The following is an 18,088-nucleotide window of genomic DNA, read 5'->3' as shown; positions in this document are numbered from 1 at the left end:
GCCTCTCATAGAAAATATTTAGTGTCTCAATACTTGCAATGAAATTAATTCGTTATTGATTAAAAGTTGAGTGGCGAGCACAGCGGTATATTTGTGTCAAATTATTTATAAATATTTTTTTATGTAAACGACTTTTTTTTTAATTCGATAAACTTTTCCTTTTCTGTGCAAATAAGTTTTCCATCACAAAACAACATCAATCGAATGCAACTCCATCTGTTCAATCATAGCAAAACCCTCCTTAAACACATTCACTTGGGTTGAATATAATACGCTATAGTATTCAGTTCGGAACATGTGTGTGAACCGCTTGAAATATATAAAACAAAAATCAGCTGTTACTGTGTTTACCGACACAAAATGGATATGTATCGCAGTTTCGCGTGTGTGTCCATTTTATACAATGCGTTCAATGAGTGATATTTGAGTGGATTTTTCCTATGTGCACGGTAAGTATTGATTATTTTTTTTATTTCAGAAATAGACATGCGCGTTTAAAATAAGATGACATATAAATTCTTCTAAAAAATATGATGGCTATTAACAGCATGTCATGTGATAATATCGAATTACAATAAAGACTTTCGAAAACGTAACATCATCAATAGTAAAATGAGTAATCTTATCAAAAATGTTAAGTGCGTCAGTCTGTCTCAACATTTACAGTACACATTATTCGTTATTGTAAAATTGATTTTGCTAATGTATTTTCATTGTAATGAGCGTATGTTTATAGCTGCCGGCAATTTATTTACCCGGCTTTTATGTACATGTTTTGCTACTGTTTCTATTCGGTCTTTGGTTCTCTTTTAATATGATAATTGCGAGAGCGTTGATTGAATTAATTTAAAATGATTGTAGCATATATTATTGTGCTATTGTTGCGCTCGTGAATGACAATGTTTTGGCATTTATGTTGTTTACGTTTTGCAAGCACACTGCTAATCCGCTTAATGTATTCTGAAACACAAATTCTTTAGATATCAAAAAGTGCAAAAGTTTTTTTCACTGATTCTTCATTCACAAATCAAAAACAATCTATTTTAAAATGTTTCGATCATCACGTAAAATTTACCGAAATTCGCGCTCGAAAAATATTTCTAAGATCAAGCAGGTTATCTGCATGATTTGGCGCAGCTCGTCTAGAAAAACAAACATGAACTTTCATCTTGTTAAATTGAATGGCCATGAAAAAGTTGTTTCTTTGCAGCAAAATTAATCAATAATTAGGTATAAAGAATTGATGTTCAAGTGAAAGTCAGAAATAAGCAACGATCGTGATTTTCAATATCTACTATAACAATAATTTAGATACCATTTCGTCTGTGTTTATTAAGATTTATCTTAAACACGCTACACAATTTAACTTCCAATGGGTGACGTTCGATGCATGTTAACACTGCACACATATCTGTATGTTCGCATTCACTATGATTCACTTGAAACGTCACACTACTGCGTATGCGTCGTGTGTAAGCACTCAAAAAACCATTTTAACATATAAATACATGGTGGAGGAGCGATTTGAGTTCGTTTGGACGATAGAGCAGATTTGACAATGGGATCGGATGTATTAAAGTGATTTCATGCAATTCCATTAAATGTATTCACTCGCGATTGACTAGTGTGGGCCAGCATTGCGCAAGTGTGTTTTTTTTTCTTCGTGTATTTGTGCCTATTGAGCGATTTCCTCATTATACGTTCATTTGTACGTGTTATTGTTATGATGACTGCATCATCGCGCGTTCTGTATGCTCTGTTTTTTCCTTCTTCTTCTTTTTTTTGTATTCTTTCGGCTTGTTTTTAGGCTGAGTGTGAATTTGTGGCAGCAGTTTGTCGGTGCCTTTTTACCCACTCAGACGAGTAAAAGCAATTTTGCGATGTAAGAACTGTATTTCGGACCCTTCTTTCGGCGTGTCTGAACCGATTATTTTCAGTTTTCTTTTTATTATATTATTATCTTTCGTTAAACTGCGTTCCATTTTTATCGAAGAACCATTTCTACTGCAGTAGTTTTATTTTTCATTTATGTTTCGGTCATCGGTGGTGAACTGACGAAAGAAAGTGATTGAATAGAACCCGTTTTTGTTTTGTTTGTGAGATAAAATAGAGAAACCGAATCAACAAAAAGTCAAGAATGTGACAGTTTTGTGAATTATATGAGTTCGTGAAAAATAGAATTTTGAATAAAAGAGAAATGACGTGAATAACATGAAGGTTGGACACCACAAGACTGAATTTGACATGGATACTATTTGGCATGTGGTGTGTGTATAAATACAACAAAAAGTCTATGTTGAGTGAAAGTGTACTTATATATGATATTGGTGCGCGTGTATTGTAATACAAATATTTGCAAAACTCGAAAAAGGGAAAAAAAGAGAGCACGAGAGAGCGAGACTATCCAAATGAATTTCCCTGTCATCGCTGTTTGGAGATGGATTTGACGTTTGAATGGTGTCAATATTTAGATTGAGGAAGAAAAAACAGACTTCGAATTGAATACACAGATTAAATGGTAACTAAAAATTTTTCCCTTTATTTGGCGTTTCCATTTCAAAGACGAATTCGCAAAAAAGCCGCGTCGAATTGAATGCAGACATTGAGTCAAGGGCGTGTAAAAATGTCAAAATGTTATGTAAATGGCCATCGTTCAAGTCACAAGATGCCACCGATTCGATAATAATCATGGGTTTTCGTCTGAAACGTATTAAAATTATGCAAATCTTAACAATGGCATTTTATTTTATGAGCGCATATATATATTCAGTTGGCCAGCTGCATTATCTTTTCCTTTCTCTGAATATGAATCACCTTGTGAATTGGAGCATTCAAATTATCAGCTTATCTATATCGATTAAAAATTGATGCATTTCACATAAATTCAAAATCAATGTGTATATGTTTGTTTTCAAGTTTAACGACGTAATCATTTCGTGAGCAAGGTCTATCTAATGTAAATTTCAAGTGCATCGAAGAAAAAAGAAACCATAAACATTTACACTCCCTTGTGAAAAAAAAATGACTGACTGACTATAAATTTAGTCAATTTTAATCACTTTTATTCGGTTAAAATTACCAATAGATGATTGAAATCGAATATAGTCGGTTATGTTTCAGACTTAACTAAAATTGATTATAGTCGACATAGTTGATAAAATTCAATTTCATATAGTTATAGTTAACCGTACTTAACTATGATCACAATCGACATTTCTCAACTCAAGTTAAATGAAGACGCATATAGTCACTTATAGTTAACTTTAGCTGGCTAAAAAATCAGCAATTTTTGTCCCAAATTAGTCAATTTATAGTCGACTATGAAGTCGAAATATTTCCACAAGGGCTGGAATTGAAACAAAAAGCCGACGAGCTTCACTCAAATGTAAATAGCACTTGAGTTTATGTGAAATTGAGTACGCACAAATGCGTTTGATGATTTATAAAAATAAATAATTCACTACGTATTGTATGTAAAACTTCCAGTTCCGCAGCTACGCACATACATGCGGCCATGGTTATTCTTTGAATGCACATAATTCATATATGCTAGATAAATTGTTCGATGAAATGAAGCGCATTCAATCAACGTACCATATCATCGGCACTTTCTTGCAATTTTCTCTCTCTCTCTCTCCATCCATCTTTCTCTTTTGCGTTCTGACTTCTTGACTTGGCTTCGCAACTCATATCATCGCTTGTTTAACACATGTATTTACATTTTGTCTGTAATTATATAGCGAACGCTACTGTATGTGTACAGACATTGTTCATTATTATTATCGGCTTTGTATGGTTGTTGTTATCATCATAGAGAAAGAGAGTGCGATTATTACTTTGTAGAAAAATATTTGCGCATATAATATGTTTGAAGAAACAATCATTTTATGCAAAGTGTAAACGATACTTTACACTTCTTCGAATTCTTTTTTTCCAGTTAGCATTTATTTTGAAACAAACAAAATACTTCTTCTCATTTCAATATTTCCAATTATAAAGCGAACGCAATAGAATCGACCAAGCAACGGCAAATTGTTTACTCAATTGTTTAATTGTGCTTGATTCTTTGTGTGTGTGTGGTGTTCATTCGCCCTCGCCCTGCTCAGATTTCTCTCTGACATAGATATTTGTCTAATGTGTATATTTTCATGCACAAACATCGCGTCATACTTGCTTAATTACTAGTTTGAATGATTTATATCGCGTAATTAAATCCTTGTCGCACACATGCTTCAAGCATAAACAAACGGAACTCTTGGCAAAAATCACAACATTAAACACAAACACAAGCTCAAATAGACTTCGACGCATACATATACTGTGGTGTTTGCTTATGCAAACAGCCACCCAAAATATATGCGAATTGGAACAAAAGGCAAACGTGAACGAAAGAGAAAAAGGGATAGCGATAAAGAGTGAATCAGAAAGATGTGCTATTAAAATCCCCGACATTTTCCCTTTGCACAAATATTTTATAAGTTCACTTTTTTTATCATTTTATGAATAGCAAATTGGTGGAAAAATATGCCCACCATCATTAGTGTGTCGGCTAGAGAATGTAGAACGAAGCAAAAAAAAATATTGTACATATAATGAAGCGGTTATGCGTTGTGATTCATTTTAATGATGTATATATACGCAAATGGAATCGCTTAAGCAGCAATCGTCGATTGAATCGTTTCCATGAGCAACTGCTCTCAAACAAACTTTGTAAAATATATCGCGTTTGCATACATCACAATACATAAATCATATCTTATAACATGGAAGAAAAAAAAACCATTATGCTTACAACTTAAAATATACATATTTATTCCTTTTTTGCATTTTTAATAAGAAATTGGACATTAACTTTCCCGAAGCAATGCTTTGAAGTTCAATAAAAATGGGTTTGATTACAATGCCTTTCGATTATTATGTGTTTCGTTTTCCTACTGTTTTTTTTCCTTGGATGATGCCTGATGAAAAACGGAAAATGACGCCATTTTAATATGCAATAAACATTACCATCACAAATGCCTTTCATGTTGTAAATAAAAGCAAAAAGCCAATAAAAAATAAAACATCAATTTGTTTCGCAACCAAGTAAAAGTTGTCAACCTTAAGCTTTCTTAAGGGAAATACTCTTTTGCACAAAAACACATCGTTAATGAACGCTCTTATTTAAAATGTCAAAAGTGACATTTAATTATGATAACACAGTTAACAAACGAAAACAAATTATTCAACAGAAATCCAATTTGATGAAAACTCACAGTTTAACTTTTATGAAGTGACTTCATCATCATTGTGCGCGAATTCATTGTATTGCCATTGATTAAAACAAGCGATTGTAGACCGTGCACATGCAATATTCTATGAAAATTGGGTCTCTGGAATGGGAACGTCCGGCAACAGAAAAACTTTTACCATATGCATTATTGAAATGAGACATTTTAAAGCGGGTACTAAATAAATTATTATCCATTAGGCCGTGATTTATATGGATGAGAATGCGTTCTGCGAAAAAAGTTTTTTTTTTATTTGATGTAAAATCGTGCTTTTGTTAAATGAACACAAAACTCTTTCGGTTGGTTTGTTTGGATTGTTCCATATTCATTTGAAATGGATAGCACAGTTCAGTTCATTTCAAGTGCATTAAATATGGCGATTAATTTGCTCGAGTTGAAATGAATCTGTCCAGTCATTTCGACAGAATGATTGTATAGAAAAAAATGAAAACAATAAAAAACGCTTCTAGATAATTAAATTGTTTAGTCACGTTTGTAGCCCCGTGTAGCATGAATAATAACCGTGTCAAAATCGATGATTAAAAATAGTTTGTTGGTTTATTACCGTTACGCTATCAAAGTGATTTGCTCGTGCAAATAATATTTGGATAAATGCGCCGAAACGATGTTTATATTTTTTGAACCAGCAAAACAACAGCCAAAACATATATTGAATGACTTTAATTGTGGTTAATAAGTGGTTGTAATTCAGTTTCGGCTTAATGTTGCACATATTACAATCGAACAATACCCGCTATTCACTAGATTTCAATGATCTATATAGGAACAAAAACATGGTATATATGCACTTGTTTATGTAGAAAATAGAGACGATTACACGGAGAAGGGTACACACACATAACATTGCAATACACTACAGACTACAGTCATTGTCTGTAATTTTGCACGCTTCGATTGTCGAATGCCATGTATGCGCTTTTTGCCAACGCCAATGCCGTTGATATCAACAGCAAACAAATTGTTTCTCATAATGAATGCAGACACGAACACCGATATAGCAACATAATCATAGCTACCGCTATTTGATTGCCAGATTTAATAATCGTTTTAGGGTACATTTTTTTGCTTCTTCCTCTGATTCCTTATGAATTTTTAGTGCATGAACTTTTGTGGCTTTCTCTGCCATTAATTTATATTTTCGTTCGATGTTTTTTCTGTGTTTGGATCCCCCGATTTTTTTTTTGTTGAACAAACGCCTTCTATTTTAAGTGGCTTTATGTTGTTACACAATAGCTGGATATCCCATTGTGTACTTTCTATTTCGTCGCCAAATTAATCGATCTATACAATGCACCCGGTTGATTGCTATATCGATTAATGAAGCAGTAATTAATCATGTTCGAGACGAAGCGACTACCTTCACCGTGTCGTTTGAATGAACCATTTTCAAGCGAAAACTTCAAACAATTTCACTTGCTTATTTGTGTCAATTTTATCGTTTCCCACCCTCTTAAAAGTAAACTCCAAATTGAATGACAGTAAATAGAAAATATTTGATTTGCCAACGGCATTTTGCTGCATTGGTAAATTATTTGTCGCACAGATATAAAAAAAATATTCCATTTATCGTCACCCATTGATTGATTACATTTTCTAGTGACAAAAAGTTTTGTTTGAATTTGAAATTGATTTGCAACGCCCTTTGTTCCATTTTTTTTTGTTCGAAAAAACCTCTTTTGTCGTGCTGCATAGACTGCTACGAATGTTTAATAAAAAAAAGCAGCGGCATAACGAACGACTTTTCAACGGTTCAATAATTCCATCAAAGAGATACTGACTGTTGAATGAAACGTTCTGCTATTTGTCGCGTGCACAAGTCCGTTTTATTTTGGCTGAATGTCTCAACTTGTCATGAGCAACGTCGATATTATTCTGATCTGCTTTGTGCTTGTCAAGTCAATTCGCTTTCGGCGCCGTCGAAAATAAAAATCAATGAGAATATTGCAATGAATCGTGATTGTTTTTTCTTCTTCTTGCCAGACTCATACAAAGACTTTTCGTGTATACATTTACCACAGTCCATGCTTTTGACTTTACATTGATGCAGTAGTTTTAATTTCTCTGGAAAAAACAAGAGTCGAAAATACCACAAGCCGAGTTATACATAAGAACACAAAGGAACTGAATTAATAATAAACATGAATTTGTCATATATTCTGATGAAATTGTGTTGTGGCATTTCTCAATATTTGAGCATCTCAACAGGTATGGCCTTTTTGTGCATAAATAAGTTTGCGGATATTTTGAATAAAGCAAAATAAACTATAACAATGCGGAAATTCTATGCACTGTCATGCTTGGGTATAATGATAACAGCAAAGAGAAACTAAAGCCATTTCTTAGAAATATTTCTCCAAAATATTTTCTGTTCTTTCGTTTTCTTTGTTCTTTCATTTTTCGTTTCTCTGATGAAAATATTGAAATGATCTTTTTGAAATTGGCGTAAACCACGAGTTTCTTACATTCCAAGAAGCACTCAAGAGAGGAATTGGCCTCTCCTATTCTCTCTCTTTCTCAGTTGGCGCCGTTTCAAATGAGTGAAAATGTTGAGCGTTTTATTGACGCGTGCACACAAATTTTCACTCACAACAATAGATACGGCGAGTGAAAGCTAACGTCAGATACTGACACATGTGGAAGATTGAGTGGAATATGTCTTCGACCCACTAAATCTTATGCTTCGTTAAAACGTATACACTTGACTCGAACGTCGGCAGCTGATTGTGATTTTATTCGTGTTGCGGCTGCCAAATGAATCGGACGTATCACGCTTTTACCACGTTTTATTCCAATATCCATACGAAAACGAAACCATTTCCAGCATATAAATCAGATATCTCGGATCATTTAGTGTCTGTTACACTAATTTAACAGCAACAAAGAATAAAAAAAATCAAAAAAACAACATTTAGTCAATATTTTACGAGGCGAATAAAAGATTGCAACAAAAATTGGTGATTTTATAGTGTGTTTCAGTCGGTTTTGAGACAGATTGTTTCATTGCGACTACATTAAATTGAATCAATCGCAGGCGATAAATAAGCATAAAGTGCTTTTAGTTTGCATCAGAGACGGAGAGTTTCTATTATACTTGAATGAAAAAAGCTCGTCAAAATTGATATAATCATAGAAAAAAACTGGCGAATAAAAGAAGTACTCGGTGTTAAGTATTTTGTCTGATTGATTTATTCCATCATCGACGACATTTACCGGAGTAGAAATAGTAAAGTTTGTAATTTTAACGATTGAGTTTTTTTCTACGCTTGTTGAACTATAAGTAAAAACGAAACTAATAACAACGAACAATTGCAATAAACCAATTTCGTGTAAGAGAGAAAGAGTTGCGTTCGGTAAAACTTTTGCACTTATGTGAGAATATAATATGAAGTGAATGTTTGTTTGTTTGGTCTTCGTACGGTCATAACTCTCGAACTCATCGCCCATCCATCTTCTGTGCTATAGTTGCAAGCAATTCGCCTCCCATCTTTAGTTATTATTTGTTACCACATACTGTTCCACCGATATATTAAGTAACATTGATAACAGAAACAAATAACAACAATCAACCCGAGCGAATGTAGAGACAGCAGAAAAAAAGAGAGACCCGAACCGAATACAGTGAAGACAAATAAGCAACAACAAAAAGCAATAGCAATAACAAATTGTGCGAACTCAGATCGAATCGTTTTGGTAGTTCATGTACCAGTACATCACATACCAACCACTCGCTTTGCAATAAAAACCAATTGAATCACATTCGAATGAGAGAAAAAAAAACACAGAGAAAGTAATACAGCAAGAACTGAGAGTGAAAAAACATTGTTCAGTGCATCGTAAGCAAACCGTCTGGTTCCATATATAACATTTATACGATTTTACTCTGTCGGCATTGTCGTGGTCGCCGAATCGATATTGTTGGGTAATGTCGACAACATTTCACACAATGTACCCATCGTGAGTAGAGATAGGGTGAATTGAGAAAAACTACAACAACCACTTTTCGAAAAACAACGTAAAATCGTAAAATATAAACAAGAACAACCAAATAACTATAACTTTAACTCATCGAATGGAATTATCGAAGAAATAAAAGGGAAGACCCAAAAAGTCATTTTTGCCGAGTGAAATACAACACAAAAAAAACCAGTTGATTCGAACGGAAACGATTCGCCGACGCTGTACGAATGCGACAAGACATTTTCTGATTTTCGTCAATTTATTTGTGTGCAACAAACTTCAACACAACAAACGACAGAAACAAACAAAGAACATAAATTATGTTGAACCATATGAAATGCCATCGCAACTATCGGTAATTGGAAATTGTTGAGAAATTTATTGGAAAACTTAAATACGATCGAATGTGAAGTAACTGACAGTTAACGAGTGTGAAAAGAAAAATAACAACCATTTCAAAACCGCATGTTTTCTTCACGAGATTTGCGTGAAACTTTTTCTCTCTCTCTCCCCATCGCGGTAAAGAACTTTTAATTAAAGTAAATTGGACTGAAGACGAGTCATTTATTTTCGGACAACTTTATATTCCATGACCATTTTCGAATGCGTGTTTATTAGTTTGTTTTTGTTGTGATTATATTTATCTCAATCAATTCGCATCGCCGCCAATCAAATTGATTTATGTCATTTCGTTGGTCATTCTGAGCTAAATCGATGCATGCGATAAATTAACGCTTTGTTAAACGACGATATTGACACCAAACAACAGACGTATAGAAAAAAAAGTGAAAGGTGCGTTACTGCATTCATTCTCGTGTGCAAAACTATATTCCGTTTTTTTGCAAAAAGATTATCAAGGCAAGTGTATCTTGTGTAGGGTATTTTAGATAGTGTATTTTTTCTGAATGGCTGCAACTTCGAATTGAATCCGCTTTTTTTTCGATTCATACCCAGTTCATGGGTTAAATCAATTTTGGAGCTAAAGTAAATACAAATCACATTCAAATTAATCCGAAATCGGTCGTTTATCTTTCGACAACAGAAAAAAAACTCTCTCAGTTTTATGTGTTATTTGCACAACTTTTTGCTAGTTAAATGTTTGGTGTACGTTTTGAAAACTTTTGCATTTCGGTTCGACACATCGATTACAAAGATAAAACCGAAAATTTATTCGACATAGCTCGAAGTAAACTCTGAAATCTCGAAACCGATGCCAATGGCAAATAGCTAAAAGCATTACAACATCGATAAATGCTATAGATCCGTGACACATTTCAACGTTAGCTAGATTAAATCGACAAGAAGTATTGAAAAAAAAAGAAGAGAGATAGAGAGAAAAAAACAGCTTTGACAATATTTTTTTCGATGTTGTACATTCACACAAATTCTACATCAAACAACAACGACGACGTCGCCATTCAATTCGATACGTGCTTTTCAACTTGGAAATTCACTTGAACAATATATTTTATTTTATTTTTTATTTCGCATACACATAGGTCCAGCATTGGATTGTCGCCGCATTATAAAAGAGCGAACGATCGGGTTGAATAGAGAGAAAAAAACGTTTACGATAAAACTACGCACCGAATACAAATATCGACAATTTAAAAACAGATTAAAGCCAATGGTGGGCTTTCGAATGTGAATTAAACATTTTTATGCGAACCCAATGAAATTAACGTGCGATAACCGCAGCAATTTAAATTTAGAAAAAAAAACATTGTGTATGCGCGAGTGTGTAAGCATCAAAAGTGCTGTACAGTGAAACGTCGAATTCCAAATCAACAAGCGAAAGCGAATTCCCAATCAATTCGATATTGGGTGAACAAAAAAAAAAAAAAAAAACAGTTCGTAGGAGAAACGAGAAGCGCACACAAATTACACTCATGCTTTTTTGGTTCGTGCAAAAAAAAACGGTAGCATTTTTTTTCGGTTAACAGTACAGCCCAAGACAATTTAATAAATACACTTTCAATTAATTACGTCAAAATTGAATTTTCTCTCGCTTGAATACATTTAGTTTGGTCGATCGAAAATTTAAGTGCGGAAAAAAACCACAATAAATATTCACAAAGATATCAAAGAGACAGAAATTGACTGGTTGCAGAGCAATTGTTTTTTTCTTAATCCAACACAAAATGAGAACTGTGTACTTTACCATGCCCATGAAAATGCGACGAAATTTGAAATTATTGTTGTTCCTGTCAATTAGCTGGATGTTTTTGATGTTCTACTACTTTCAATCAGGCAATCCAAAGGTAAGTTATTTTCCATTTTTTTCTCTTTTTTTTAAATTTGATTATGAAACTCATCAAGTAAAAATGATGAATGTGTTTTGGCCAATGCAATTTTAACAGAAAATAAAATTTAGTGTATTTCAAAGAAATGTTCATATTTGCTAAGATGGTTCGTTGACTATGGTATAAGGTACCATTGGCGTAAAGTTTTCAAGCACATAAAACATCGTCTTAAAGATAAGATTACCAAATCTCATTGCAAGTCTTAAAATTAAGTATGAAGACATTTATTGTGAAATTTTTGGCAGAAATCTCACACCATTGTCGACACCACCCCGCACAACTCTGTTGGAAGTTTAAAAGCATTATCATTTTTCATTCGCTCAGCACACACATACTTAGACACATGGATACACAACAACAAGTTTGCAAGAAACTTTTCAACTTCAGCAACAATTACACTTTTGCATGCGACACAAGATGGCAAAAGCAAAAGCATTCCAAGCTTGCACATCCCTTTGCCGAAAAATACCGTGTGCCTCAGTTTGGATGGCAACGACGGACGAAATAATCTGAACATAGTGTGTATGCATGCAAACATTGAGCAGTTGAAACTTTTCCACTTGAGAACAAAGTTGACTCGATGAAAATCGAGAGAGCAAGATAGAATGAAAGAACCCAAAAGAGATATCAAGAGACGGAATAATAATAAAACGAATACCAAAACATTGCATTGACGAAACTGTATGCCGCAATAACTAAAAGCGCCACGTTCATGGAAATCCGGCATTTATTCTCATTGCTTGTTTTGTGTGTACATTTTACCAAATTCTGTCATTGTATTTCACTCCGTGCGTTAAATGTTTGGTATAACGAATCTTTTCACTTTGATTGTGTATTTTTGTTTATTCGCAATCAAAGAATATTGCTCCATTGAGTCGAAGGAAATTCTTAAGGGCAAAAACTCGACTCACTAAAAATCAAAAATTTACTCGTTATTTTGCTCACGCAATCGATACGATTGAGTATTTAGCTGGTTTCTTTTTAACTTCGAAAATATAAAGATAATCTGTAAAAAAAATCCCAGAAGATTTCTACCATACACTCAGTCAACTTAATCCGTTAAATCAGCCAATTTCTCCCCCATTGATCCAAATTCAATGGCTTTTAGGGGCTCAATCAGTGTACGTATCAGAGCGAATGAGTGCGTGCGTGTGAGTGTGTTCGATTTTCTCGAAATAAAATCGTGTACATCTGTACATGCCGAGTGAGTTATGTGAAACGTGAAATTGTTTCGAGGCGCCAGTCAGCGCTCACACACACTCACTTTATCAATAAAAATGTTCATTACATCATCAGCGACGCATGGACTTAATGTACGCCAACCCCGACATGACCGTGGTCATTCCGATCAATTTAAATTCACCTACAAAAAAGTGGCCGTAAATGCTTTTGAAGTGAAACAAACGATATCAGTTGGCCATCGCTTTCCATCTTCTTTTTTTTATAAATTTTCAAAACATATTGAGCTGACTTGATAGACGCGTACACCAAATGAATGGCCCGTTCAAATGAATGCCGATAGGTATTTTCAAATGGAATGTAATCACGTGATTCAGTCTCATAAATTTTTCAGTAAAATTACTTGGCCTTTATGGGAAAATATCCATCGCGTGTATACTTGGAAGGTGAGCGGTTTATGCTTTAAATGCAATTTGAATTGTTTGTGTATTCGTGTGAAACCCATTTACCACCAACCCAGAAAATGTGCGCTCCAATTTATTTTTATCAAACCAAAATGAAAAATTCTTAACAAAACAGAACAAATGAATTGAACAACGTATAGACAGATGAAAATTCAAAAATGTATATATTTTTTTGTCATAGCAACGAAACTCAAGTAGAGCACCTTTCTGCATCATAATGGCAAAACTGCCTACAAAAACACTCGAAAATACTCCGCCAAACACAATAATTTTTTGGTTTGCTTTCAGTTCGTTGTTTTTTCCGTTTACGTTCTTTTCGACGTTCACCGCGCAACATACCCACTCCGAAACCGTAATCATCGCAAAAAATAGCAATAATAATCATAGAGTAAGAGTAATTTGCAAACAAAAGAAGTATGCGCCTACAATATACTGGAGTTGCACGCAAATTTTACTACATTGTATATGCTGGATATAATATGAGTCGTTCGCTTTGACGTTGATGTGTTGAAATATTAATGGCAAACCAAAATGATGCCGGTTTTATCAGTCATTAAAAACACCAACATTAAAAATTGATATTTGTGTTTATGAGTTTATTTTTTTTGCTAGGTTATTTGTTACCGCATGCACAGCATACATGCGAAAATTGCACATTATTTGAAATCCTGTCACTGTTAATCATCATGACTAGTCAACTTGATTTTTTTATTGAATTCATGTTTGGCATACTGACGCTTAGAATGAACTTACATAAGCAGCGTATGATGCGGAAGTTTTCAATGTATCCATCTCATCTCGAAAGTCGCACACCAAAAAAAAAACATGATTGGTTCTCTTATTTATGTTGCAGTTTTTCAAGTTCAGACTTCAAAACTTCCGCGTTAGACTTGTCGAGTTTGAACCACATAAAAATGTGTGAGAAAGTGCCCGAACCCATTTTCACGATGCTAGTCATCAATTATCGCTAAAATTGAGCAGAAAAACTTTCAAGGTCTACGGTTTGATAAAAACTCTTACTTTTCATTACTTTTTTCTTTATCACTTCATTTTATCTACTGAATTAATTTTTGAAATGTCACCATGCTGTATGAACTTACGAAAGGCAAACAAAAAAAACTGTCATTCGGCTACATGATTTGAAATCGGAGAGAAAAATACGAGGACGTCGAGTGACGGACGGATTCAGCGCATTAATTAATCAGTCTGCCATTTGTGCAGAAGCGAGACCATGACAATCTTAAGTTTTAAACCTTTAAACATTCTTTGGGTTCCATGGGTTTTGATTGTGTCAATTTACTTTGAAGTGTGAGCCATAGAAAACAATGAAGTCATGCTAATGTTTGGAGCAAACAAAAGAGGAAAAAAAATGGGGAACTTGACATCGACTGTCAGTGTCGTGAGATGCTTTCTTACATAATCGTGTGACCAATCCATTAAATATTAACCAATTCTATCAAAATGTGTACAAATGGATTCCAACCAATTGCATCGAATGGAATGAACGCATGATTGATTTTATGTGATTCAGACTCACTCTCTCGGTTGTGTATGTGTTTGATTTCGATTTCGTTTCGATAAATTCGATTAAAGCTGCTTTCTCGCTCGTTCGACAAAAAATGAAACAAAAAATAAATAAATTGTGTAAAATTCACTCGACTTTTTCCATCCACACTCGTTCACTTGGCATCAAAATCAATCACCATTACCAGCAAAAATGATTCAGATTTTTTTCTGATTCAATTTCAATGGGGACGAACATAAGAGAAGCAAAAACAACTTTGGAGTTTTTTTCCAAACTGATCATATATAATTTGTTCTCTCTCTCTCTCTCTCTCTCTCTCTCTCTCTCTCTATCCTTTTTTCTATGTGGAATAGTTCCATCTGGACGGTACTGTTCACCTCACGTATGTGATTGCAAATATTTTGCTTCTTCAATAACAGCTTTTACGCGTTTTCTTTCTCATTCTCTCTTTCTCTCTCCCGTTTATATCTCTCCATTCCTGGAGTTTAAAATCGAGTATCCGAATGTGTGAAGGTGAATAAAATCGACCGAGTGAAAATGAATGAAATTTTTACAGTACCACATTCCGGTGTATAGTATGGTGGTATTGAGTTTCTTTTTTCCAAAAGAACACGAAAAAAAGTTAAACCATACACATTCTATGTTCTTTTGGTTGGATTTTAACGAGCTATTTTACATCCGAGGTATGCGACGTGCGCACACATAGACGACGATTCCTTTGCAACTGTGTTACATTTTTACTTTAAATTGAACGTCATTCATGTGAAATGGATGAATAGTTGGTGGAACGTGGTTTCTGTCATTATTTTCTTCCCATGTTCATTTTCAGGTTTTATTTTACCACTATATCCTGGTGCGCTGCCGTTTTTGCTCTCTCAAACTGTCTTTTGGCAAGAGGGAGTTCGTCTTTGTTGCAAGTAACAGCAGCAACACACGATATTACGAGATTGCAAAAACTTTTTGCCCGTTTCTCCATTTTTTGCATGCATGTGTGTAAGCGCGAGCGGAAAAAAAAGTTTCAATTCATGAACTCATTCGCTTTGAAAAATGATTTGAATCTTTAAAATGCACACATACGCTCGTTTGTTTCTTTTTATTTCGCTTTCTGAATTTGACGTTTTTCTCAAATTCACAAAGCGATTCATTTCGAGTCACACAAGTATACGCGTCTCGTATTTCCCACTCGACTAGTGCTCACTTGAAATCATGCAAAAATCTCCTCTTCCACAATGCTTATTTTCTGTTCGAATAGTGGTTGTGTGGTGTGGCTGCTTTTTTATGATTCTCGAATTACAGTTCTATGATTGTCATTTTCTTTCGTTTATTCGTTCGGGTGTTGCAATCGATTTGCATTTGATCTCGGTTGCTGTCAGGCGAATAATTTGATTTGATTCAAATTTGATTGAAAATGATGAAGAACGGAAAAATGATGCGCACACATTTGAATGCACAATTTTCTTTCGAATTAAATGATCTCGTTCAATGTTGTTTCTATATTAAACGAAGTTCCGAATTGGAATCACATTTATTTTTGTCACTTCAATTAGTTATTTGGTTTTTTTATTCTACGATCAACGTAATAACTCTCTCCATTTAACAAAAAAATACGGTGCAAAATGAAAAGGTCATTTCGTTTTATTTACATAGTTCGAAATACAAATAGTATGCTCCAAATTAACTTGTTGATTGGTCGCCAGAGAGAAAGAAACAAAAAAAAAAAAAAAAAAAAAAAAATATTGTCATTTTGGACAAACAAACAAATTTTAATTGCCGTTTGTTCTGTACTCGAAACATTATCCGAGCAACTGAGCTTGGCGAAAGTGGAAAAACGCAGTAATTGAAGCAGGTCGATTTTGTTAATGAATAAATAATAAAACTAAAGCCATTTTTAGTGGTGTCCCAAATGCAAAACTATGATATTTCGATAAAATGGAACGGAAGCGAACATCTGTGCACAAAACGCGCACAAATAAATACATATAACGATACGAAAGCAAAACATTAAAATGTGAAACAACGAAAAACGATTTTTCGGCAAACAACTGATGTTTGCTACTTTGTTACGTTGAAGCAGCGCATGGAAATATGGTTCGAAACTCCATTTGTTACGGTCATTGACAAATTTAATTAATATGCAGAATGTGAGAGCATATAACGTAAGCCCATAAATGATGGCACACACACAACCAAACTAAAAACAACACCTCGAATACAACCGGATGTCGAACACTCGCCCCGGCACAAACGAAAGCAATTTGTAATTAAGTATTTGTTTTGCACGGCTCTCATCATCTCTATTATGATCCAAATATATTCGAATGGATTCTGAATATTTCTTGAAAATTAATAACTATGCTATAAATGGGTCATTAGCACTTTGGAAACTCATAAATTTTTTGGGTAAATGAATGCATGAATATAAAATGCAAAAGTCAACAGGGGAAAATTTACGAAAATTCTTGAAAGTTTTCAGTCGAAAAGATGATGTTAATAAAATGTAATAGACAAGACGAAATTAATTTTGATTCATTACCATTCCCATTCAATTGGTTGAACGTTTTTCCGTCTTTCACGTGTATCAAAATGTCTTTCTAGGGGGTAGACACGAATTATAAAACTTTGAATCATGTGAATCACAGTGAATCAAATGAATCATTCAAATGTCAAATAAGCATCACTTTTGGTTTTACTAACATGATCGTTCAACAAATTCTAAATATTATTTTTTCATCTATTTCGTGTTTTTCTAGTAAATTCCAAATAAAATCAACCATAATGAGATAATACATTTAAAAAAACGTCAAGAAATCATTTTTTCGAAGACAAATAATTTTAATTGTTCAATAAATATTTCTTGTATGACACATAAATGACATTTCAAATGTCATCTAAACAATGTGAATCTTTTGAATCACAGTGAATCAAATGAATCATGTCTACCCCCTAGATGTCTTTCATGTCTTGCATTTTAGTTCGTAGCTTATTTGGTGTGCCTCATACCGCCGCAACCCACAATAAAAAAACTCATCGTCAAATGGTGTTTCATTACAGAAAATGAAATTCCTGCTACGAATTCATACCTGCGACTACTATAATATTTTACCCCGGTGCATCAGCAATTTTAAATGAAATATTCGAATTTGCACCTGTGATTAAAACGGTGGTGCAGACATGCTTAATTAAGACGAACAGCCACCATCAACCTCGAGCAAAATTCGTTCCGTGTGAGTGACACACATGAATTTGCACAGATGCTTTGGGGGCATTTATTCTTTGTCATTTTATAGTGTCTCTAGCTCTTTTGTATTAAAACATAGTGAAAACGTTGATAAATATTTCACACAGAGTGTTATGTGTGTGCGCGTGTGT

General features: G+C 34.1%; 1 protein-coding gene across 2 annotated transcripts in view; it reads left to right on the top strand.

The window, feature by feature from the left end:
• The first annotated feature begins 1,843 nt into the window (after positions 1 to 1,843).
• LOC116340803 (polypeptide N-acetylgalactosaminyltransferase 2) overlaps positions 1,844 to 18,088 on the top strand; it is a 145,902-nt gene continuing 129,657 nt past the window's right edge. Inside the window, exons 1-2 of one of the 2 annotated variants that reach the window (XM_031767480.1) lie at positions 1,844 to 2,518; positions 10,748 to 11,509. In XM_031767480.1, coding sequence (XP_031623340.1) covers positions 11,390 to 11,509 — 120 coding nt within the window. In that variant the 5' untranslated portion in view covers positions 1,844 to 2,518; positions 10,748 to 11,389. Of the gene's footprint in view, positions 2,519 to 8,040; positions 9,604 to 10,747; positions 11,510 to 18,088 lie in introns of those variants that run through there. The other variant, XM_031767481.1, reaches the window with a different exon arrangement.

The sequence above is a fragment of the Contarinia nasturtii genome, unplaced genomic scaffold (genome assembly GCF_009176525.2).
Source record: "Contarinia nasturtii isolate CC-2019 unplaced genomic scaffold, AAFC_CNas_1.1 Cnas_scaffold_695, whole genome shotgun sequence".
Taxonomy (NCBI): Eukaryota; Metazoa; Arthropoda; class Insecta; order Diptera; family Cecidomyiidae; genus Contarinia; species Contarinia nasturtii.
This window is presented reverse-complemented; position numbering and strand designations above follow the sequence as displayed.